The 25,783-nt window shown below is 45.3% G+C and overlaps 1 protein-coding gene and 1 long non-coding RNA gene across 17 annotated transcripts in view; one reads left to right on the top strand and one right to left on the bottom strand.

The window, feature by feature from the left end:
* The window catches only part of BAZ2B (bromodomain adjacent to zinc finger domain 2B), a 1,147,511-nt gene that overhangs the window by 996,817 nt on the left and 124,911 nt on the right, over positions 1-25,783 (top strand). For all 16 annotated transcript variants that reach the window (XM_029605562.1, XM_029605561.1, XM_029605560.1 and 13 more), the window contains one exon: positions 1,732-1,794. In XM_029605562.1, the coding sequence (XP_029461422.1) occupies positions 1,732-1,794 (63 nt within the window). The remainder of the gene's footprint in view (positions 1-1,731; positions 1,795-25,783) is intronic.
* The window catches only part of LOC115093596, a 105,678-nt gene that overhangs the window by 60,596 nt on the left and 19,299 nt on the right, over positions 1-25,783 (bottom strand). The window lies entirely within an intron of this gene.

The following is a 25,783-nucleotide window of genomic DNA, read 5'->3' as shown; positions in this document are numbered from 1 at the left end:
TGGAAAAACTTAGATATACCTTGCGCCATGAACTCTTTAAATACAATGTTACATGGGAGCCTTACCACAAGTTTCTAGCTGGAAATTTGTCTTACACCTAGATTTATTTTATAACTATAGGTCTTATAGCCCCATCTACTGTTGGTTGTACTTTTTAGAAGTTTTTCTCTGGAATACACACTGCCTTATGTTATTCGATACTAATGTATTGTGTACAATATTAAGCTTCTTGATATGGTTGTGCTGTACCTATAAAAACCTTTAAATACAAAGTTTAAAAAAAAAAACGGCTCTGGCCGAAGTCATCTCTCTTAGTCCCTGTGCTTCAGACACCCCAACTCCACTAATTGCTATTAAAGAAGTATTTGGAGACTCGTTGTTTGAAAAGGAATCTCCAGAGTTAAATGTTATATCTAATAGTGAAGGGGGGATGGGGAACTTAGCTGCAGGGGGGAGAGAAGGACATGTCTAAAATGAATGTTGTTATACCTGTCAAGACATCTGAAATAACCATGGACATATTCTGGGAGGCGATTAAATCCTTAGAGAAGGCAATACTAAAACTGACTAATATTAATTCAGAATCCTCACATAAAGTTTTAGATGTAGAGAAATCTATTTCCCACCATAAAAATAGACTAGAAGCGCATGACGAGCGTTTGGGGAAAAATAGAAACATTTCAGAATAATTCAGCCAAAATGGAATTATCCAACTTGACAAAATTGGAATATTTGGAAAACAGCTTAAAGTATCCTAATTTGAGGATATTAAACTTCCCCTACTTAAAAAAGATTTCCCCTAGGGAAATGTTCAAGGAGTATTTAGAGCAGGTATTGAAAATGCCTAGTCAGTCAATTCCACCTTTGTCTAAGATACATTATATATTACAGAGAACACGATTAGGGGATACGCAACCGGAGCAGTCCATGAATGTTACAGATATCTTGGAAATAACTATTGATACTGATATATTGCCAAGAGCAACTCTTTTTGTTTCATTTGTTTTTCCTTCTGAAAGAGACATATTGTGATTATTTCTTCATAATAGATTACAAAAATTTCATGGCCAACAAATTTGGATGTACCCCGACCTTGCTAGGGCAACTCAGTTAAGAAGACAACAATTTCTTAAGTTAAAATCAGACACCCTTACTAGAGGGGATAAATTCTTTTTATGTTACCCCTGCAAGTGTGAAATATGGTATAAAGATCAGAAATATGTTTTCTATGATATAAATGCTTTACAAACATTTTTGGATACCCACCCCCGAGAAGTAGTGACAGGTTGAGAACTAACAAAAAAAAAAAAAATTTTTGTTGTATCTCTGATTTTCTTTGTAAATGGCGAGAGGTTTTCAATCTCTCAATACCTTAGCTTCGCTCAATTTCAATACTATTGCCTTTCAGCTTACTTGAAGAAATGCACTGAATTATGGATTGTAGAAGATTCTTTATTGGATGTATAAATTGGAATATTTTCATTGTATTCTTATATCAGTGGATGCATATGATGCTTTGGTTATAATTTGCTGAAAATTAAAAAAATAATCTGCTCAAATATTATTTTACACCTGGTTTTAGAAATTTTGCATGAGGCTTTCCATCTATGCTGCCACTTAAAAGTAAGGTTTTCAATTTTGCAAAAAAAAAAAAAAATATATATATATATATCTATATATATATATATATATATATATATATATATAAATACTGTGCATATTTATTTATAGGATGATGGGGACCAAATAGCTAGTGTGGAAGAGCTGGAAAAACAGATTGAAAAACTGATAAAGGTAAAGTGTTTTCATCCTTTGTAGTTTGTTTTGATATACAGTATTTTGATTTATTGTGCATACATATGTGGATTTGTTAGCAAGTAGGCATTTAAACTTTATCATTGAATATGTGGTATAAGTTCAAATAAGATATTTTACATTCCCTTTTGGCCAGATAAGATGCAAAACCAAAAGTGTCTCTATTATCTGAAAAAAAGAGTGTGGCCCAAATTTGATTCAATGTCATAAATGGCCTGATATACTTTGGATTCAGGACAGGTTATGCTAGTAGTATTTGGATTTTCCACATTTCTTACCATAATGTGGGCAACTTTCAAAGTGATTTACCCATGTAAAATGGCTAGGCTGAAAACTGCATCTTCAAAATGATTAAAAGTCCACACAGGCCTCCACAGCACGCATACTTTTAGCTTTTGGAAAATGAGATGTTCCTGTGGCGTGTTTAGGTCAGGGGAGGAAAACAGTGTCCATACATTTTGATTTGAAAAGAGAAGTAAGGTGAGTAGTTTCTCTTTTAAAATTCGCATAGAGCATGTGTTTTAAAAGTGCCTGAATAGTTTGCAACTATGTGAGCTATTTGAAAATTACTAATAAATAAATAGTGATGCCTTATATTTCATTGGTATTTGTAGTGTTTGATACTTATGCAAAGTTTCTATATGATACAAATATAAGCAATAAAGTTTTTAGTTGAGTAATTGTTGTATGCATACTTGCAAAGAGATTACTGTGCTTGTAGTTATATATTTTAGAAACATATTTTTACCTTTTAAAGAACTTCAATACAACAGTGATTCCAAACTATAGTTTATAAAAGAACAATGAAGTAACTCATTTACACAAATCAAGTTTAGGAAAATAACCCTTCCGGCTAATAAACTTCCTTTCAAAACTTAAGCTACACAACCATTAACAAACAAAAAATGGAAACAAAAACTACCTAACCATCAGGATCATTCTTTATTCTGCGATGTGCCGGTATCATGTGTGGTAGGGCCCTACCTCACGCGATACTTGCCACATTGCAGCAGTATTATTCTAATTCAGGAAAGGGGAAGAGTATGGGTGGGGTTTGGGCGGAGTTATCTCCCGGCAGTGCTGCGGGCAATAATATTTTTAACATTATCGCCGGCAGCACCGCAAGAAATAACTACACCTTTTCCCATGGTACTATGGAGGTGATAGTGTGCAGTGTGCGAAACCGCCGCGTTGCGGCCGGCTGCCCACTGTCGCCTCCACGCCCCTTTTTTTTTTCTCGCCTCCTTCTGCTAGGGGCTAGAAACATGTAGGGATCTAACTGTCACCTGATAGTAAAATAAGTAAATTTCCTAGCATGTAGCAGATGGACTCAGGACCAATGGGTATAGTGTATGGATCAGATTTCAATCTGACGTCAGCCCCTAGTACATATACCCCTGCAGAAAGTGCAGCTCTTCAGTATTTTCCGTCTCCATAGCAGTTAGGGACTATCTGCACGCTCTCACAGCGTTAGAACAAAATCAACGGAGAAAACCCAAATTCGGAAGAAAACTTATCTCTGAAGACGAGCCCCGCTCTCCTGCGGTGATACCCTCTGGTCCCTCCCCCAGTTGAGAATTCCCGAGGTGATTTCTGTGGTCCCTCGGAGGTGAACCTCGGTCCGGCGGCCGAATCGCAGCGAGGACCTAGCCCCCGACCTTGGGCACGGCTGAGAGGCAGTGGGTGCACCCACGAGCGCGGCAGTGAAGGTATTTGCCCTCTTCCCCCCGCAGCCGGACACCGCCCGGGACGAAACCGGGAAGCACCGAAGTCAAGGCAAGGTAGAAATCTTCAGCATAGACTCTGGTTTCTGAGGTTCGAGGAGTCACACAGGTCGCTGGCCGGGACCAGTGCCGCCGGGTTGATCCGCCCTAGCAGGGCCAGGCCCCAGTTAGTTTCAAGGGTCCTCCCACGTGGAGACCCTCCAAAGTGGTCGCCATATTGCCCGCGTGGTCGCCGTCGCCATTTTGGCCCTATTCGCCGCTCTGTCCGCCATCTCGATCCAGGCGCACAAGGCCGGCTAGGTGCACAAAATACATGTGCGCATAAAGTACACGCACAAGGGCCGCACGCATAAGTCATACGCACCTCGCGCGCCTATCGGCCTGAGTGCATACCTGCGACTTAGACGCTCATCTACGCACACAACACGCGCGCACATCTTAGACGCGCCAGAGCACATAAAAAGAAGAGTTTACGCGCCTACAACCATGGCACCACCGGGAACGGAGCTCAAGCCCAAGGCCTCTGCCCAGCATGCCATATCAGAGCCGCACAAAGCGAAGAGACCAACGCCCTGTGCGCCCAGTGAGAGGAGGTCCTGGGAGATCCAGGCCAGGGCCATTCCCACTCAGGATCGAGTACTAGCTCCTCAGTGAGTACCCCGAACCTAGCAAATTCCAGTGGACACCTCCTCAGACGGGGACCCCCAGGGACTCAACGCCCCTTAGCTTCGACTCAGCGTCTATCTCATGGGTGGAATTCTTCAAAGGTCTACACACCTTCGTTCATATGCAAACGGAGCCTCCGGCTAGACAGCCACAGTCACCACTAGAATACCCTTATGCCACAGTCACCACCAGAAGACCCTTATGCCACAGGGCTCTCTGGGCCTAGACAAATGTTTCCACTGCCCAGAAGCCCCACCTATGGGGACACGGATAACTCTGAAGAAGAGACAGAACCCCTAGAGGAAGGGGAACTCCCCCCAGGGACAGAACCTCACCGAACCGTGAGACGCTTCTTCACCAAGAGCTCCCAGACCTGGTCACCCACAGTCTGAAGGAGCTCGCTATCCCGGACGCAGGCACTTCAGGGGAGCCTAAGGCGAACCCCCTGCTAGAGGGACTCTGCCAAACTTCTCGCCACTTCCCTCTCTTACAAGCCGCCCAGCAACTAATAGACCTGGAATGGAGTGCTCCAGAGTCCACATTCAAAGGGGGACGAGCTATGACAGCCATGTACCCCCTGGACCCAGCGGCCAAGGACCTTCTGACATGCCCAAAAGTGGGTGCCATGGTCTGCACGATCTCGAAGCGCACTACTATCCCAGTGGAGGGGAGGTGCAGCGCTCAAAGACGCTCAGGACCGGCTTCTGGAATCTATCCTTAAACAGTCCTTTGACGTCGCCGCTATGTCTCCGTAGTGACACGTGCCTGCCTATCTCAGACCAGGAACAATACCCCTGGGGAGGCCATGGAACCAGCAGTATCATTCCTTGCGGACGCTGCTTCCGATCTGGTGCGCACAACGGCCAGAGGAGTGTCGTCAGTTGTGGCTGCCAGGAGACAACTCTAGCTCTGAAACTTGGCTGCCGACGCAACTTCCAAAACACGTCTCACAAGGATGCCCTTCAAAGGATCCCTTCTGTTCAGCAGCGAACTAGAGAAACTGGCTAACAAGTGGGGCGAGCCCCCATTACCGCGACTACCGGAGGACAGGAATAAGAAAAACCAGCAACCCTTCCCCCGATCTTCCAGGGACAGAGGTTCACAGCGCTTCAATCCATACAGAAACAACTACCAAGCGCCCCGCCCTAAGGGCAGGAACCAGTCTTTTCGGAACAAGCACAACAAGAGGGGAACCAGCTCGGGTCCAGGCCCCAGCCGCACCCCACAATGAGATTCAGCCGACCCATCCAAGGGAAGAGGCCATAGGGGGCAGACTAGCCCTATTCTACCACAGATGGGTCGAAATAATTTCAGACAAGTGGGTCCTAACTATCATTCGAGAGGGATACTACCTGGATTTCTTACGAACCCCCCCCCCCCCCCCCGGACAAGTTCGTGGAATCCCCCTGCCACAACCCCTCCAAGAGGGTGGCAGTGGAAATTACACTGACCAGACTACTGGCCCTCGAGGCCATAACCCCAGTGCCCCCACAAGAAATAAATACTGGGCATTATTCCATTTATTTTATCATCCCCAAGAAAGAGGGGACGTTCAGGGCCATTCTGGACCTCAAGTCGGTCAACCGCTACCTGAGGATCCCCGCTTTCGCATGGAAACCCTCCGCTCCATAATAAGGGCGATACAACGGGAGAGTTCCTCACATCCCTGAATCTGTCGGAGGCCTACCTTCACATCCCTATTCATCAAAAACATCAGCGCTTCCTATGCTTCAAAATCATGGACCATCACTACCAGTTCCGGGCACTACCCTTCGGGTTAGCCACAGCACCCCGGACGTTCACCAAGATCATAGTGGTGGTGGCGGCAACACTGAGGAAGGAAGGAATCCTCATGCACCCTTACCTAGACGGTTGGCTGATCAGGGCGAAATCACCAGAGGAAAGTCACCAAGCAACCAACAGAGTCAAATCTCTACTGGAGAGCCTCGGATGGGTGGTCAACACAAACAAGAGCTGTTTGCAATCCACACAGTCGCTAGAATACCTAGGGGTCCGATTCGACACCAATAAGGACAAGGTCAGCCTGACCTCCACAAGATCAAAACTGAGGAACCGGTTACAAGCCCTGCTGGGCGAACCTCACCCCACAGCTTGGGGTTACCTACAAGTCCTCGGTCTGATGGCATCCACCTTGGAAGTAGTGCCATGGGCGCGAGCTCACATGAGACCCCTACAGCGCTCACTTCTGACACGATGGAATCCACGGTCCTGGAACTACTCCGTCTGGCTATCACTCCCGGGCAGAGTCCGTACCCAGTTACGGTGATGGCTGCAGGGCAGCCACCTGAACCAGGGGACGAGGCTATCTTCACCAACCTGGACCCTGCTCACCATAGACGCCAGCCTACGCGGATGGGGAGCACACTGCGAGGAGTTAACCGCCCAAGGGCAGTGAAATGCAGAGGGGTCGGGATGGAGCATCAACCACCTAGAAGCGCGGGCGGTCAGACTTGCCTGCCTAAGATTCGCTTACAGGCTCCGAGGCAAAGCGGTCAGAGTAATGTTGGACAACACCACAACAGTGGCCTACAACAACCGTCAGGGGGGAACCAGAAGCCAACAGGTGTCTCTGGAAATTGACCCCTAATGTCGTGGGCGGAAGTAAACCTCCAGGAGATCTCAGCCGCCCACATCGTCGGGAAAGACAACATCACGGCGGACTACCTCAGCAGAGAAAGTCTAGACCCAGGAGAATGGAAGCTGTCGCCGAGGCGTTCCAACTGATAGTGAACCAGTGGGGGACATCAGACATGGACCTTCTGGCAAACCGGTCCAACGCCCAAGTACCCAGGTACTTCAGCCGCAGGTGGGAACCTCAGCCCCAGGGGATCGATGCCCTGGTACAGACCTGGCCACAGGGGACCCTATTATATGCCTTCCCGCCGTGGCCCCTATTGGGTGCAATCATTCACAAGATACAGCTTCACAGGAGACTAGTACTTCTGGTGGCCCCGGACTGGCCAAGAAGACCGTGGTACGCAGACATGAGAAGGCTGCTAGCAGGGAACCCCCTGCCACTGCCGCCACACAGAGACCTGCTTCAACAAGGACTGATCCTCCACGAGGATCCAGCTCAATTCTCTCTTACGGCCTGGCCATTGAGAGGGCTCGCCTGAGAAAGAGCGGGTACTTGGGGGCTGTAATCGACACCCTACTCCGAGCACGCAAGTTCTCCACATCTTTAACATACATAAGGATCTGGAGAGTATTCGAAGCCTGGTGCGAGGACGCTCAATTAAAGTTCCCATGATCCTGGAATTCCTACAGAATGGGCTACAGAAGGGCCTGTCCCTCAACTCCATCAAGGTACAGGTAGCCGCATTGTTATGCTACGGCTCCAAGAGTGAGGGCGCCAGCATTTCTTCTCACCCAGACGTCTCACGCTTCCTGAAAGGAGTTAAACACATCCGCCCACCACTAAAGTGGCCGCTACCTCTTTGGAATCTCAACCTGGTCTTGGATTTTCTAGCAGGAAACTCCTTCCGGCCTCTCCGAGGTCTGTCCCTCCGCCTGTTAACCTTAAAGACAGCATTCCTGCTGGCAGTTTGTTCAGCCCGACGCATCTCGGAGCTACAAGCACTGTCCTGCCATGAACCGTTCCTCAGACTCATCCCGGAAACCATCCAGCTACGCACGGTCCCTTCGTTCCTTCCCAAAGTGGTGTCACACTTCCATCTTAACCAAACCATCTCGCTACCATCACCAGATGAGTTGAAGAATTCGGAAGAGGTTCGTAGCCTACGCCACCTCAACGTCAGCAGACTCCTATCCAGATACCTGGAAATGTCGGAACCCGTAAGAAAAACGGACCACCTGTTCCCCTTGTCTCTTCCCGCTGTGAAGGATGAAGCGGCCTTGCGGGCAACCATAGTCCGCTGGATCAAGGAGGTCATCAAGGCGGCCTACGTAGAAGCAGGCAAGCCACCGCCTCTACAGGTCAAGGCCCATTCTACTAGAGCCCAGGCAGTGTCCTGGGCAGAAACCAGAATGCTGTTGCCCGCCGAGATTTGCAGGGCGGTGACATGGTCCTCCAGCCACACCTTCTCCAGGTTCTACCGCCTGGATGTTTAGGCTCGGGAGGACACGGCATTTGCAAGGGCAGTACTAAGTGGGTCACGGACAGCCTCCCACCCGCTTCGGGAGTAGCTTTTATACATCCCATTGGTCCTGAGTCCATCTGCTATACGCTAGGAAATGGAGAAATTACTTACCTGATAATTTCGTTTTTCTTAGTGTAGACAGATGGACTCAGCATCCCACCCTTGGCTGCCGTTACGCATGGATCTTCGAATGATTCGAGGGAAAGCCATGTTTTTATTCACCTAGGACACCCACCCATCCGGGTGGCGATGCTTTCCGGCCGAGTATCTTGGTGGTCTCCAGCTATAGCCAAGTCAACCAAATCAAATTTTCCAAGTTAATCAAGTTATAAAGTTCAACCAAGTTATAAAGTTTAACCAAGTTAATCAAATTAGTCAGTCACACATATATCCACAATGCTTTTCGAGGAGAATACTGAAGAGCTGCACTTCCTGCAGGGGTATATGTACTAGGGGCTGACGTCAGATTGAAATCTGATCCGTCTCCAACTGCTATGAGGAGTACACTATACCCATTGGTCCTGAGTCCATCTGTCTACACTAAGGAAAACGAAATTATCAGGTAAGTAATTTCTCCATTGTTTTCCATACATTATAGCAAATGCAAATGGAAAGCTTACAAATGTATATAATCAACCATCAAATACAAAAATATTTCAATCCGAGTGCAATGGACTCTGTGGTTGCAGTGGCAGCAGGCATCCCAGGACCTCGGAGCTCGTGTCTCCATCATTCAACCTCTGAGGGTTTCCCTGTCCTGGTGGGAGAACATCTCCAATCTGAAACAAGGGGTTCCTTTCCAACCTACAGTGCCTCAAGTAGTCCTTACCACCGATGCCTCCCCCCACAGCTGGGGGGCGCATGTGGACAGCTTCCATACACAATGGCACTGGACAGCTCAAGAAGCTTGCTACTAGATAAACGTCCTGGAACTTCAGGTGATCTGCTACTCTTTTTGTGTTCCAGGATTGGCTGACCCACAAAGCAGTCCTGATTCAGACAGACAAGTAGGTTGCAATGTAGTATATCAAAAAGCAGGGAGGCACGGGATCTCACCTCCCTGTCAGGAGGCAGTGCAAATCTGGGCTTGGGCTCTGTCGCAGGGTATATCCCTACAAGCGAGTTACCTGGCTGGGGATGTTCAATGTCCTGGCGGACCACCTCAGCCGCTCATTCCAGCTGCACGAGTAGTCTTTTTAAATCCGACAGTAGCATCCCAGATTTTCCACTTGTGAGGAACTCCGGATGTGGATCTCTTCGCCTCTCCCTAGAATTGCAACGTGAGCAACTTCTGTGCTCCCTCTTCAGGATAGACGATCACCCAGCCTCCAACGCCTTTGCATTCTTTTGGGGCGCAGGCCTTTTCTATGCATATATATCATCTATGTATCTTTTGTAAATTACAATATCTGCGAACCAATGTGATGTGTACAATTTCTCGACCTCAAACCATGTATAGATTGGCAATGTCAGGGGCTACTGTAGCCCCCATTGCCACCCCTTTTGTTTGGAGATACATGGTATCATCAAATTTAAAAATTTTTTTAAATACTACTAACTCCAAAGTCTAAGCAGGAAGCCCGACGGAACCGAGTGAGGGCAGGGGCGAGAATGAAAAATTTTTTTCAACAATTCGAAAGCTTCCCGTTGTGGGATGTTGGTACATAAAGCGGTCACGTCAAGGGTGGTTTGAACGACATCACTGTTTGGAGACGATAGGGACGTACAAGGGACTTCCGACGTGAAGGAAAACTGTCATAATGACCTTCCTGTCCAGCATACGCGCAGACATTCTAATAAATTCTTACATGTCCCTGCGCGCATTTTTCCATAACCTCAGCCCTTCAATTCTTCATTGTCAGGCCATGGGGTTTTTTCACTATGCACTTTCCTCATAGATCCAAAACTGCTATGGGTTACATTCAGTGAAATTCCATTATCAGTGGGTCTAAACTGTTCAACCGCTTTCGTCCCTCATCCATATTGCAGATCTTGAAAACTGTGCTTGATGACGTCAGTTCCGGTCCAAGGTATAAAAGTTCCACTTCAATGGGATGCCATTTTAAAATACAAGGGCGGCGAGACGCGGCCGCTGAAAAATGAAGACAGCTCTAAAGAAGCCAAGAAATTAAGAGAATGAAGGAGGCAAATCGCGATTTTGAAGCTGGGTAATTCGTTGAGTATCAGATACAGAAGGACATCCCCCTGAGGCAGAACTTCGGGTTCGAAACACGCGCGTGTCGGGGAGAGGGAGACCAGCCAAAATTTGGCAACTGATGAGTATTGCGGTTCCTCTCGTATCTTTTGACACCTTTGTGCTATGAACAGCGGTGATTTAATGCCCATCATCGATCATTTTGCTTGACAATTTAAAAAAAGAAAAAATTGCAAAAAAGTTTAAAATTTAAAGATGTTATAATTAAAGCAAGGTGGCCCTATACCTAATTAGGTCTGTATGACTTTGACAGACCCTTAGAGTGAGGGGCCTACATATATTTGACGAGATTGATTCATATGAAGTAATTACCAGTGTTACAATTGGTTTTGGTTTTGTGGGTTCACAATTAAGGTACGCTGGAATACAGTGTGTGAAAGGGTAGAGGTTTGTGATTGTTAGCCTACGACACTACATAGTGCCAGGAGCAGTGCAGGCATGCTGACAGTCTGTCATCAGTCGCCATCTAAGACAGCGAGGGCATCCATCTTGGCGCTGGGGAAAGACCAGGCCGAGCACCGTGGCATGCATCGTCACCGACACGGTGACCGTCCACCACCGACGCCATCCAGCACATTGGTGCTATCCTTCTCGATGCTGGACAATGTTTGGGCCAAGCAACATCACCACTGCCATCGACACTGTTCCGTACAGTATTGGCAGTCCTTCATGCTTCAGAAACACTGGAACGAATTCCAAAGAATTCTGCACTGGCGTCACGAGACCTCGAGCCGCTGCGATGAGGGCCGGGTTCACGAGCTGTTAATCGGCTCCCCTGTTCCCGAGGTGTGCCCCACCGACATTGGTGGGGGATTGTGGCCCTCCACAAAATACTACCGTGATAGCGCCAGCCACGCTCAGCCTGTCTCCTCTATACCTGCGCCACCATACCAGGCATCAGAATTGAGACAGGCATCTACTCCCTCAATGACTTCTTGAATTCACAGAGCCAGCAATCTTCACCGGCTCATCCTTCGGCGATCCACGTCGGATGGTAAGTACCCACTTCTGCAGCATTCCCATTGAGATGTGTTCTCTAATTCGACCCACATGGTTCGAAAAGTTCTAGGTCATGTACCTTTCAAGAACCGTATTAGTGTCACATATCGCTATGCCAGCTATGTCAGCCACAATACCAAGAGAACCTCTCTCTCATTTCTTTGAGATTGCATCAGGGCATCCTCCCTTTTTCAGCAACGAGGCTCTGAACTGATTAATCCTCTGGCTTCTGGTTCCTGCTTCAGAACCAAAGTTCTAGGTGCATTCGCTGATCTGCTAAACATGAGATCCAGAAAATACAGCTTCAAGTGCAAGCCCACCTCTAAGCCTGACAACAGGTCTCGGTGTCTCCTTGTACAGCACACAAAAATGCGGGTAAGACTTTACCGATCACGCTCCCATGGGAGGTTACATGATATCCAGATTACATCAGCCCCTCCAGTTGGACACCTCCTGGTCTCCCAACTGGCTGGATATCAGAGCGGCCACCCCACCTTGTACCAAGATTCCCGGTACACTCCCCCAGACGCTACAAAGTGCAGAGGGGGGAAGTGGGGCTTGGGGAGTTTTAATTACACTATTCTTTCTTTCAACAGAAAGTAGTTATTCTCCGCCCATCCTGGACCTCAGAAATACCAACTTTCTTCAGAAGGCACAGGTAAAACGGTATCTCTCGTTACCATGCTTCCATATCACAGCTAGTACATTACCTCTAATCTTTCTATGTGCTTCATGGTGAGTCAACAATATTACAATCCCAAGCTCTGCCAGTTGCACCAGCTTCGGCAACTGGGGTATTCATTGAATCACTATCGTTGAATTCTGTTTCTCTGCGGAGTGCAACATCATTCATGCTTTTCCTTGCATGGATAGCTGCATAACCACAGTCAGTACACGCAAGGAGCTCTAACTTCTTCATGACTCACTATACATTTACTAACTGGGATTACTGTCACTGCCATAAATCCCTTATACAACACTTCTGGACACCACAGTCATAATGACCTTCCTGTCCAGCATACGCGCAGACATTCTAATAAATTCTTACATGTCCCTGCGCGCATTTTTCCATAACCTCAGCCCTTCAATTCTTCATTGTCAGGCCATGGGGTTTTTTCACTATGCACTTTCCTCATAGATCCAAAACTGCTATGGGTTACATTCAGTGAAATTCCATTATCAGTGGGTCTAAACTGTTCAACCGCTTTCGTCCCTCATCCATATTGCAGATCTAGAACCAAAACCTAGTCTGATTCTGCTCATGCTCGCATTTACTCAGGGTTGTAAAGTTTGACCTAAAAGCTTCTCAACCCAATAATCATCTGCTCCACTCCAGACACAGTTCCACATGAACTTCCTGGAGCTTGTAGCCATGCGTTATACCCTTATGCCTTCCAATACTGTGTCTGCAACAAATCTTTGTGCATACAGACAGACAGCATAGGGACAATGTGTTTTCCAACACACAAGCACGCACAACCTCTTAGCTGCTCTGCAAGGAAGCTGTGCAGCTCTACCCTTGGCCCTTGCTCACTCCATGTATCCTCGGGCCACTTATCTAAGAGATTTACTGAACGCACTAGCAGACCTTTTCCATGTAGGTTTCCATCTTCTCGAATGATCTCGGACTACATGTGTAGTGGGAAAGATCTTCTAACGCTGAGGTCAACCGAACTTGCCCTCTGCATCCGAATCGAACCATACGGTGCACAGATTCTACTCCCTACACATGTTTCCAATGCGTTCCCATAGACGCCTTTCTTCCATCAAGGGCCTCTTAAATGTGTCTCTTCTGCTGCCTCTCATAGCCAGCACTCTTCTAATGTTGAACCAGGACATGGTTCACTGTTCCTCAGACCCACGTCCTGGCCGAGACCAGTATGCTTACCATACTTCTCAATCTATCACACCAGTAACCAATTCGCCTTCTCATAAGTCAGTCTCAAATCGTTGACTCATTGATGTTCTCAGGTACTGGTAGCGTCACCAAACCTTCCACACATAAATCCTACCATTCAACATGGCATGATTTACCACATGACGCATACAAAAGGGTATTCCCCTTTTTCTTTTTTCTACACCACTCTCTTCTCTTGCTCCCTCAGATTCTGCTCCCCAGATATCCTCCACATAGGTACACCTCTGTTCCAATTGGTGTATCGTTTGGGAGTGGGGATACCGATTAACAGTAAACCCCTTTTAAGTCAGCTTACCATGGATTATCCACTGATCAAGCCGCCTCTATTTTCACTAGTCACGGAATGGAACCTATATCTTATCCTTATAAGTCTCATACGTTCTCCGTTCGAGCCTTTCCTTTCCTCTCATTTCATAGTTTGACGTGGGAAATACTTTCCCTCATAAATGTCATTTCTGCCAACAGGGTCAGTGAGTTGCACACATTGTTACATACTCATCCGACCCTGCGTTCCTCCGTGACCGTGTGGTTTTTACGTATTCAACTTCCTACCTTTCTTAAGGTAGACATTGCATCTCACCTTACTCAGACTATACTCTGCCCATTTTTCCCAACACCTCTCTCTCACCAGAGAGAGAGGGATTTTTCCACTTCTTGGACAGCAATAGTGCACTTGCATTCTAGATCGCACTACATTCCATAGGAATTCCACCTAACACTTTCCTTCTGTGGCAAGAGTCAAGCTGCGAGTTCCAGTGGACAAACAGACCTATTCCTCCTAATTGACGGTCTGTATCTTTTTCCTACCAACAAGCAGGCATTTCACTACAACACTGTGTGTAACCACACTCTGTTGCGTCCGTCCCAGCCTTAATAGCTTCCCCTCGGCCGCCGCTGCTTGTACATATTTATCAAGCTGCAACCTGGAGTTCTCTCCATACCTTCACAGTCCATTATTGCTTAGATACGACTAGCCGGCATGCTCCATGTTTGGCCAGTCTGTCTACTCTTATTCTTTTCAGTTTAACTACCCAACATCCTTCCACCAACCCGTTAAGGGTTTCAGGATGCCCTCCGTTCCAAATTCCACCCCCGTCACTGCGCCTTTTGCGCGTCTTGGGTGCATTTGGTACACTCTCGGGCATCTTCAGCTCGGTACTCACCCATATGTGAGGACTACCATCCTGCTTGTCCTGTGAGAAAGCAAGTGTTGCTTACCTGTAACAGGTGTTCTCACAGGACAGCAGGATATTAGTCCTCACGTAACCCACCCGCCACCCCGCGGAGTTGGGTCTGTATACGTTTTTAGCTATAAGACGAGACTGAGGGAGACACCTGTGGCTCACAGGGATAATTGCAGGCTGAGCATGCTCAGTGCACTCAGTGTGCCAGTGTCAGTCAAAGCTTTGTAGAAACTTTGACACAAAAGTTTTCCGTACAGGGCTCCATCCTGTGATGTCACCCATATGTGAGGACTAACATCCTGCTGTCCTGTGAGAACACCTGTTACAGGTAAGCAACACTTGCTTTCTCTGGTCTCCTAAATAATTAGCTTCGATTACCTCATCTCCAATTACTTAGTAGTTCCTTACAGCCTAGATATAAGTTAAACTGTCCTATTGCTTGTAAAATTTGTTTTGCATATTCTGCCTATTAATTTTTACTGGATAACGTATACTTTTAGCTTAAATACCTATTAAAAATATTTGCTAGGGAATAACCATACTTTACCTTATCTTTACTATTTTAATTAATTAGAGAGAATGGCTTTAATTCAATGCAACAATTGTGGTGCTTATCTCTCAATGCCTGTCATTTGGAGAACCAAGGGCTGTCCCTTTTGCCTTCAGCTGTCTAAAATTAAAATGGAGTTGATCCTTCTGACGGAGCAATTAGCAAGGATTCAATTAACCTCCCCTTCCTTGAAACATCCATCTGTCACCCATCTCCCGCAGCAGTTATGGAATCCCAGGAAAAAATGTTTTACAGTGGGCTCTGGTAGAACTTAGACATGTGACAATCAGGCACCCACCTTCCCCAAGTTTACAGTGACCTGTTCCTCAATCCCCACTCCCACAGAGTTATCAGACATCCAAGATTCAAATACCCAGAATCAATTGGATAACAGTAGGTTCTGGCAGAATAAGACCTGTGACGGACATGCGAAGTGAAAATAACATAATCAGCTCAAAAAAACAGAAAAGGTTTCTAGGAAGTGCAACGTAGCAAGGGAGAAAAATTGGAAAGCTATGACTACAAATGCTCGCAGTTTGGGCAATAAAATCCCAGACCTGCAGGCCTTAATGGTGGAGGCAGACTTGAATATTGTTGCTGTCACAGATACCAAAAATATTAATGGCACTATATGTTCTAGAGGGATTTATCAAAAAATGACACCCAAAAATACAAAGAAACAGATAAGTGGGGACAATATTCTTTTTATATTAACTGGTAACAAGCTTGTTTTTTAAAGAAAAGTTTCTCAAAATTTATGCATGCTACACGAAAATATATAAAAAAAACAAAATGTGGATGGAGAAGGATCGTTGATGATTATAACACTCTGATATCACCCGGTTGGGGTTATAACTTTCCTTCCCTCCATACAAAAAAAATTTTAGAGCAAATTTTTGAGTAAAACCTTTGAGTAAATTTTTTTTTTTCAATATAAATAACAACACGATAACCCTCACTGGGGAACATAATTGATGATAACTTTTTTGTAAAACCAGTTTTCATGTAGTAAGAGGTGATAATCTTTGTATTTTTGGTTGCTGTCACAGAGACATGGTTCACGGATTTTTATGACTGGGATACGACCATACCGGGCTATAACTTGTTAAGGAATGATAGAAAGGACAAAAAAGGGGGAGGAGTAGCACTTTATGTCAAAAATAATATCTAAGCAACTAGACTGCAAGGAAAGTGGGGTAGAGAAGAAGCATTATGGGCCATCCTAAAAAAAAAAAAAAGAAAAAAAAAGATGATGGTACATCCATTTTTACTGGAGTGGTGTACAGGCCTCTGATTCAAATGGAAGAACTAGACAGAAATCTGATCAAAGACATTATAAAGGTGGGAAAGAAAGGGGAAGTGTTGATTGTTGGTGACTTTAATCTGCCGGACGCTGACTGGAGAATCCCTTCTGCAGAATCTAACAGAAGTAGAGACATAGTGGATGCCCTGTAAGGTGCTCTGTTCAAACAAATGATAATGGAACCCACGAGGGAGGGAGTTATACTTGACCTAGTGCTCACTAATGAGGCTAATTAATGTCCGGGTGGGTGCCCATCTCAGCACCAGTGATCATCAAACAGTATGGTTTGATATTGCAAATAGGATCCAGAGAAGTGTCACAGAGACCCGAGTTTTGAACTTCAAAAAAACAGATTTTGTAGAAATGGGGAAATATTTGGAGGCAGAATTTGAAGACTGGGAGAAAATGGGAGAGGTCGAACAACAGTGGGCCAAACTAAAAGGAGCAATTACAAAAGCAACAAATCTATATGTTAGAAAAGTAAACAAAAGTAAGAGAAATATGTGAGGACTAACATCCTGCTGTCCTGGGAGAACACCTGTTACAGGTAAGCAACTCTGCTTTCTATAGTGGGTTCAAAACTTTGGAATTCTCTACTTGAGAAGTTACATTTTGTACCAGATAGAAAGAGTTTTAAATGTGAGCTAAAAACATGGTGGTTCGAAAATACATATAACCTAACTTTAAAATATCAGAATGTGGAGAATTACAGTAATAAGAAAGATAAGCGATATTAATTGAAACATGAGGAATAATGAGTTGAATGTAAGAACCTCAACACAATGTACTAACATGCAAAATTTGTGAAATTATATGTACTTCTCACCTTATGTCCTAGATCTTTAGTTAATGAGTAATAAAACAGTTCATTTGATAGATGCTAATGCCTGTTTATGAATATTACCCCTGTTACCTGTCTTTATTTGTTGATCCATAGCTCTGAATGTTAACTTTGTAAAATGTTGTAATTTTTACATGTAATAACGGTCTATAAAATGTCTAAATAAATAAATAAGCATAATAAACGAGCCACACAAGATGGGTGACATCATCAAAAGTGCAGAGTTGGCCCTCACTTTTTTCTAGCCCAGAAACTTCTTTGTGTATGTTCTGGGCTTGCGTGAGAATTCAAGGTCAACACCGCTGCATGCCTCTTTCAGTATAATTTCATGCATTTTGCAAATGGTCAAATTCTCTCTCCTCTCATATCAGCCGTGATTTAAAAAAAAAATCTACAAAAGAAAATACTAAGGGCCCTAGGAGAACATCTAATAATGTCCTCTTTGAAATTTTCATCTGAAAGAAAAGGGAAAAAAATCCTTCAACATTTTGTGAAAAATGCCAACAGAAAGTGACTTCAGATGTTTAGGCCCAGAACATGACAGTGCAGCTTGTGACCCCTGTGGCAAAATGTGCCCGAGGACGTTAGTCTATTGAGACTAAAGGTAAGATACATGCTTAAAAACTTATTGGAGCACAAAAGGTCTAAACATCACAGAAAAAGTATGATCCCCATCAATGGACACTTCAAGCTGAAAGAAATCATGGGAGTTAGGTCATTGGCACAGAAGAGTTAAGGGACTAAATCCCCTGCACCAAGGCATTGTGCTAAGCAATCAGTGCCATATAACAATGGCACAGAGACGTCCACACCAAGGAGTGTCAATGCCGAGCCTTGAGACAGGCAAGAAATGGTGCAAAGTTGTCGGCACCTAAGAATGGTGCAAAGGCAACTGGGTAAATTCACAAATCACTAATTAGCGCAAATACTTCTGCATATATAAAACATGGTGCCAAGTCATCAGTGGCAAAAAAAATGGTGCAGAAGGACCATTTTTTTTGCCACTGATGACTTGGCACAGAGCCATCCACAAAATGTTTTTGTTTACAAAAAAAATACATACTTTGAAATGTCTGTATACAAATGCTAGAAGTCTAAAAAAAATAAGATGGGAGAATTAGAGTGTACAGACCTGGAAGAAAAGATTGATATAACTGGCATTTCAGAGACCTGGTGGAAGATGGATAACCAATGGGACACTGTGATACCAGGGTACAAATTATATCAAAATGATAAGAAGGACCAAATCAGTAGAAGGGTGGTATTATATGTTAACCAGAGCATTGAATCAAACAGGATAAAAGTTCTGCAGGAAACAAAATGCAATGTTGAATCTTTATGGATAGAAATTCCAGGTGAAAATGGGAATAAAATACCAAAGGGGATGTATTACCGTCCACCTGGCCAGAACAAACAAACAGGCCATGAAGTGCTAAAGGAAATGGTGCAAGAGGTAACAGTGTTGGGGCCACTTGGCAATAGTGATCACAACATGATCAAATTTGACTTAATAACTGGAGCCAAGGACACTAAAGAAATCTACTGCGACAACATTTAACTTTCAGAAGTGTGACTATGATAAAATGAGGAGAAGGGTTAGAAAAAAACTCAAAGGATCAGCTGCAAAAGTTAAGAATTTACATCAGGCATGGACCTTCTTTAAAAATTACTGGGCTAATAGAGATACATAGTCATGTATCAATAGTTGAAAGATGTGTCACATAAGCAAGATTTCAATTTGCCAATCAACTTCAAAACAAGGAGTAATGCTTCAATACTGAGAGTTTAATAAAAGCTTTTTGAGCATCTTGATCATCTGAAATCAGGCAACAGACATGTAAATATATCAAACAGCTCAAAAGTCTGATTTATATACCACAGTGGGTCCCCCCACATGGGCTGTGTTTCGCAAACAGCTGCATCTGGAGAGTCGGGCATACCACAAAGGTCTTAAAAACAACGTCTCTTATTGATGAAGCACTCAAAAGCAACATGTAAACCGCTCTTTCCAAGTAAAAATAATACTCATTTCCAAAAAATAAAAATTGAATCTGGAGTTCCTCAAGGATCATCATTATCGGCGACTCTCTTCAATATCTACCTTTTGCTGCTCTGTAAACTATTAACAGGTCTAGGAATCGCTCACTTTATTTATACAGACGATGTACAGCTTTTAATTCCTATTAAAAATTCTCTTTCGGAAATTCTCAAAATTCTTGAAGTTTACTTATCCACGGTCAATTATTATCACATATAAAATTGATTCTAAACCATCAAAAACTAATCGGAGAAAGTTCTTTTTTACTCAACGCACAATTAAACTCTGGAATTTGTTGCCAGAGGATGTGGTTAGTGCAGTTAGTATAGCTGTGTTTAAAAAAGGATTGGATAAGTTCTTGGAGGAGAAGTCCATTACCTGCTATTAAGTTCACTTAGAGAATAGCCACTGCCATTAGCAATGGTAACATGGAATAGACTTAGTTTTTGGGTACTTGCCAGGTTCTTATGGCCTGGATTGGCCACTGTTGGAAACAGGATGCTGGGCTTGATGGACCCTTGGTCTGACCCAGTATGGCATTTTCTTATGTTCTTATGTTCTTATGTTTAGTGTACTGGTTAGGTTATCATTAAATGGGATAATAATTTGAACATCAATATCTCCAACAATATTCTGATTAAACATTTGTTGTCAACTAGCTAAGATTTACTGACTGGTTGGTACTCATGACAGATACAAGTCTCAATGGTTGGGGGGCTCACTGTCTGGAGTTAATGGCCCAGGGGCCCTGGAATGCCGAAGATTCCCGCTGGAACATCAATCACCTGGGGGCTGGGCGGTACAGCTGGCATGCTTGCAGTTCAGCCACAGGCTGCGGGATCAAGCAGTTTGTGTGATATTGTACAACGCGCCAGGGAGGAACCAAGAGCCAGCAAGTGTCACAGGAAATAGACCAGCTGATGGAATGGGTGGAAGGTTATCTGCAGATGATCTCGGCCTCTCACATTGCAGGAAAAGACAACGTAAGAGTGGGCTTTCTCAGCAGGGAGAGTCTGGGCCCAGAGAGCTGAGGCATTTCAGCTGATTGTGGATCATTGGGGCCTTCCATTACTAGACCTGCTGGCGACTTCTCAAAATGTGAAGGTTCCTCGCTTCTATAGTAACACGAGAGATCCATGGTCCCTGGGAATAGATGCTATTGTACAGGTCTGGCCAGAAGACAGATTCTTTATTCCTTTCCTCTGTGGCCCTTGCTGGGCAGGATAATTCGCAAGATCGAAGGCCACAGGGGGCTAGTACTCCTGGTGGCGCTGGACTGGCTCAGGTGTCCATGGTATGCGGATTTGCGATGACTCCTGGTGGAGGCCCCCCTTCATCTTCTGCCACATATGGATCTGCTTCAGCAGGGGCCGATTCTTCAAGAGGATCCAACTCAGTTCTGTCTTACAGTTTGGCCCTTGAGAGGGCTTGCCTGTTAAAGCCTGGTTATTCCTCTACGGTGATTGCCACTTTACTCCACACTTGCAAATTCTCCACTTCCTTGGCTTATGTGCGGGCTTGGTGAGTTTTTGAGGCCTGGTGTGAGGAGCGGGTTCTAGATATCTTTCTTTGCAGGAGTTTGTGTTACTTCACAAAATAGCATTGGAGGGATATTTTTTGCTGAGGTGACACCAGAATTTGAATTTTTGTTTTCATGTTAGTTGTAATGTGAATTGTCTTAGCTATGCTTGCACCTGTTCTTATGATATGATATTTTATTGTAGTTATGAAGATTTCTGGCTTTCTGCAAAGAGGATTCATAAAAGAATACATTAATTTTTGTTTTATTATATGACAAGCCGTTAAGCCCGTTAAAACGGGCTACATTAACATTTTTTTTTGGATCATTTCCTTCCCCCTCATTCTCCCTCCCACCTCCCCCACTCTCTCCCCTCTCCCCTCAGTCACTCCTCTCTCTCCCCCCTCCCTCCTCCCCTCAGTCACTCCCCCCTCCTCCCTCCCTCAGTCACTCCTCCCTCCCCCTCCCCCCAGTCACTCCCCTCAGTCACTCCTCCCTCCCCCCTCCTCACTCCTCCCTCCCCCCCTCAGTCAGTCACTCCTCTCTCCCCCCTCCCCTGAGTCACTCCTCCCTCCCTCCTGTCACTCCTCTCTCCCCCCTCCCCTGAGTCACTCCTCCCTCCCCCCCTGAGTCACTCCTCCCCTCAGTCGATCTCCCCCGAAGACCCGGAGCGGCGGCACCGGCCCGAAGACCCGGAGTGGCAGGAGCGGCGGCCCGAAGACCCGGAGCGGCGGCGGCATGCGCGCGAGGGAGGGACAGACTTGGCATGCGCGCGAGGGAGGGACAGACGGACGGACGGAAGGAAGTCTGTCCCTCCCTCGCGCGCATGCCGCCGCCGCTCCGGGTCTTCGGGCCGTCGCTCCTGCCGCTCCGGGTCTTCGGGGCGGTGCCACCGCCGCTCCTGCACGGGTCTTCGGGCCGCCGCTGCCGCTCCAGCCACTCCGGGTCTTCGGGCCGCCGCCGCCGCTCCGGGTCTTCGGGCCGCCGCTCCTGTCGCTCCGGGTCTTCGGGCCGGTGCCGCCGCCGCTCCGGGTCTTCGGGCCGCCGTTCCGGGTCTTCGGGCCGGTGCCGCCGCCGCCGCTCCGGGTCTTCGGGCCGCCGCTCCTACAGCGCCATTTTTATTTTTAAGAGGCACACTGTGACCGACGTGCTCGCATGCGCGGTAGAGCTGCTCTCTACTGCGCATTTGCGGCACGTCGGTCAACCTTCGTTTATTAGGTTGATTGGATCTGATTGTTTGCTTTTTACATGATATACTTGTGCATTTCTAAACTGCAATAAATATAAAATAAATTAATACAGATTAATAAGAAATTTTTAATGCTGGTAAGTGCTTGAAATAATTGAGGTAAAATATTCTAAAATTTCATGTATGATGCATAATGGCTGTTACAAACTACTTAGCCATTGTAGGGTGCAGTATATGGCATTATTTATCAGTAAGAATACAACTAATAGGTGTCAGACCTGAATGCCTATAGCCCACCCATGTTAACCTTGTGCCCACCCAAAAAATCAATTCTGGCTACGCCACTGATTGAGGCTATCCTTAAGCAGGCCTTGAAGCGATAATAATGTCTTTGCAGGTAGCTTATTGTTGTTCCTAATTTCTCACTCTTGCTTATTTCTCTCCCAGGAGGCCGGTAAACCTTGGGCAGTGATAGAACCAGCAGCCACATTTTTTGGCAGATGCAGGCTGTGATTGGCCCGCCCCTCGGTCACAGGAGTTGCTTTGGTAGTTGCGGCTAGGCATCAACTATGTCAGCCGATACAACCTAAATGCTTATTCTTACAAAGTTGCCTTTTAATGGTTTGATCTTGTTTGGGAGTAAACTGGAGGAGATGGCCAATAAGTGACAGAGTCCCCAGTTCCTCGATTACCAGAGGATGAGAAACAGGCGCCACGAGCCTGCAGTGTGAGGAGAGGACTCGACATTTGGGTAGATCCCAGTTCTTCGCCTCAGGCCCCAGAACTTCTTAATGAAAGTGTGCCGATCCTCCTCTGGGTTGTTTTTTTTTTAATCGGAGGTGGGTTGAGATCACGAGAGGCCAGTAGACTCTGGAAGTAATGCAAGAAGACTATGGAATGGAGTTTCGCAGTGTTCCTCTGGACCTGTTCATGGTGTCTCCTTGCCACCCCACAGAAGAGACAAGTTTTGGAATGGACAATGTGAGGGATCCTCAGTCTGAGAACTATGATTCCAGTGCCCACTTTCAAGAAAATATGATCCAGTCTTCCATTTATTTCATGGTGCCCAAGAAGGAGGACTCTTTTCATGCCGTCCTGGATTTCAAAGTGGTCAACCTTCATTTGCGGCTGACTCTTTTTCATGGAATCCTTGTGCTCAGTGTTAATGGTTGTGTAGTCGGAGGAGTTTCTGATCTCCTTGGATCTGTCCAAGGCATACCTGCATATTCCCATCTGGCTAGAGCACCAAAGTTTTCTGTGATTCACAGTTTTGGGATGTCATCATCAGTTTCGAGTGCTGCCTTTTAGTTTGGCCACCACGCCCAGAACTATTTTTTTCCAAGGTTATAGTGGTGGTGGTGGCGGCAAAGTAGAGAGAGGATGGATTTGGTGCACCCATACTTGGACGACTGGCTGATTCGAGCCAGGTCTCTGGAAGAGAGCCTCTTGGTGTCGCACTAGGTTTTTCTCCTTGTTGCAGGAGTCTAGTTGGGTGGAGAACCTGGTCAGGAGCAGTCTTCAGCCATCTGAGGCACTAGAGTATCTTGATGTTCAACACAAAGCAGGGTAGAGTTTTCCTGCCAGAGGGTCATATTCAGAAGATGGTTGGCGTAGGTGCGTCTGTTGATAAGAACATAAGAACATAAGAAAATGCCATACTGGGTCAGACCAAGGGTCCATCAAGCCCAGCATCCTGTTTCCAACAGTGGCCAATCCAGGCCATAAGAACCTGGCAAGTACCCAAAAACTAAGTCTATTCCATGTAACCATTGCTAATGGCAGTGGCTATTCTCTAAGTGAACTTAATAGCAGGTAATGGACTTCTCCTCCAAGAACTTATCCAATCCTTTTTTAAACACAGCTATACTAACTGCACGAACCACATTCTCTGGCAACAAATTCCAGAGTTTAATTGTGCGTTGAGTAAAAAAGAACTTTCTCCGATTAGTTTTAAATGTGCCCCATGCTAACTTCATGGAGTGTCCCCTAGTCCTTCTACTATCCGAAAGAGTAAATAACCGATTCACATCTACCCGTTCTAGACCTCTCATGATTTTAAACACCTCTATCATATCCCCTCTCAGTCGTCTCTTCTCCAAGCTGAAAAGTCCTAACCTCTTTAGTCTTTCCTCATAGGAGAGTTGTTCCATTCCCCTTATCATTTTGGTAGCCCTTCTCTGTACCTTCTCCATCGCAATTATATCTTTTTTGAGATGCGGCGACCAGAATTGTACACAGTATTCAAGGTGCGGTCTCACCATGGAGCGATACAGAGGCATTATGACATTTTCCGTTTTATTCATCATTCCTTTTCTAATAATTCCCAACATTCTGTTTGCTTTTTTGACTGCCGCAGCACACTGAACCGACGATTTCAATGTGTTATCCACTATGACACCTAGATCTCTTTCTTGGGGTGTAGCACCTAATATGGAACCCAACATCGTGTAATTATAGCATGGGTTATTTTTCCCTATATGCATCACCTTGCACTTATCCACATTAAATTTCATCTGCCATTTGGATGCCCAATTTTCCAGTCTCACAAGGTCTTCCTGCAATTTATCACAATCTGCTTGTGATTTAACTACTCTGCACAATTTTGTGTCATCTGCAAATTTGATTATCTCACTCGTCGTATTTCTTTCCAGATCATTTATAAATATATTGAACAGTAAGGGTCCCAACACAGAACCCTGAGGTACTCCACTGTCCACTCCCTTCCACTGAGAAAATTGCCCATTTAATCCTACTCTCTGTTTCCTGTCTTTTAGCCAGTTTGCAATCCACGAAAGGACATCGCCACCTATCCCATGACTTTTTACTTTTCCTAGAAGCCTCTCATGAGGAACTTTGTCAAACGCCTTCTGAAAATCCAAGTATACTATATCTACCGGTTCACCTTTATCCACATGTTTATTAACTCCTTCAAAAAAGTGAAGCAGATTTGTGAGGCAAGACTTGCCCTGGGTAAAGCCATGCTGACTTTGTTCCATTAAACCATGTCTTTCTATATGTTCTGTGATTTTGATGTTTATAACACTTTCCACTATTTTTCCTGGCACTGAAGTCAGGCTAACCGGTCTGTAGTTTCCCGGATCGCCTCTGGAGCCCTTTTTAAATATTGGGGTTACATTTGCTATCCTCCAGTCTTCAGGTACAATGGATGATTTTAATGATAAGTTACAAATTTTTACTAATAGGTCTGAAATTTCATTTTTTAGTTCCTTCAGAACTCTGGGGTGTATACCATCCGGTCCAGGTGATTTACTACTCTTCAGTTTGTCAATCAGGCCTACCACATCTTCTAGGTTCACCGTGATTTGATTCAGTCCATCTGAATCATTACCCATGAAAACCTTCTCCATTACGGGTACCTCCCCAACATCCTCTTCAGTAAACACCGAAGCAAAGAACTCATTTAATCTTTCCGCGATGGCCTTATCTTCTCTAAGTGCCCCTTTAACCCCTCGATCATCTAACGGTCCAACTGACTCCCTCACAGGCTTTCTGCTTCGGATATATTTAAAAAAGTTTTTACTGTGAGTTTTTGCCTCTACAGCCAACTTCTTTTCAAATTCTCTCTTAGCCTGTCTTATCAATGTCTTACATTTAACTTGCCAACGTTTATGCTTTATCCTATTTTCTTCTGTTGGATCCTTCTTACAATTTTTGAATGAAGATCTTTTGGCTAAAATAGC

Source organism: Rhinatrema bivittatum, chromosome 6, assembly GCF_901001135.1.
Source record: "Rhinatrema bivittatum chromosome 6, aRhiBiv1.1, whole genome shotgun sequence".
NCBI lineage: Eukaryota > Metazoa > Chordata > Amphibia > Gymnophiona > Rhinatrematidae > Rhinatrema > Rhinatrema bivittatum.
Note: the sequence above shows the minus strand (reverse complement) of the source record. Positions and strands in the feature narration are given on the sequence as shown.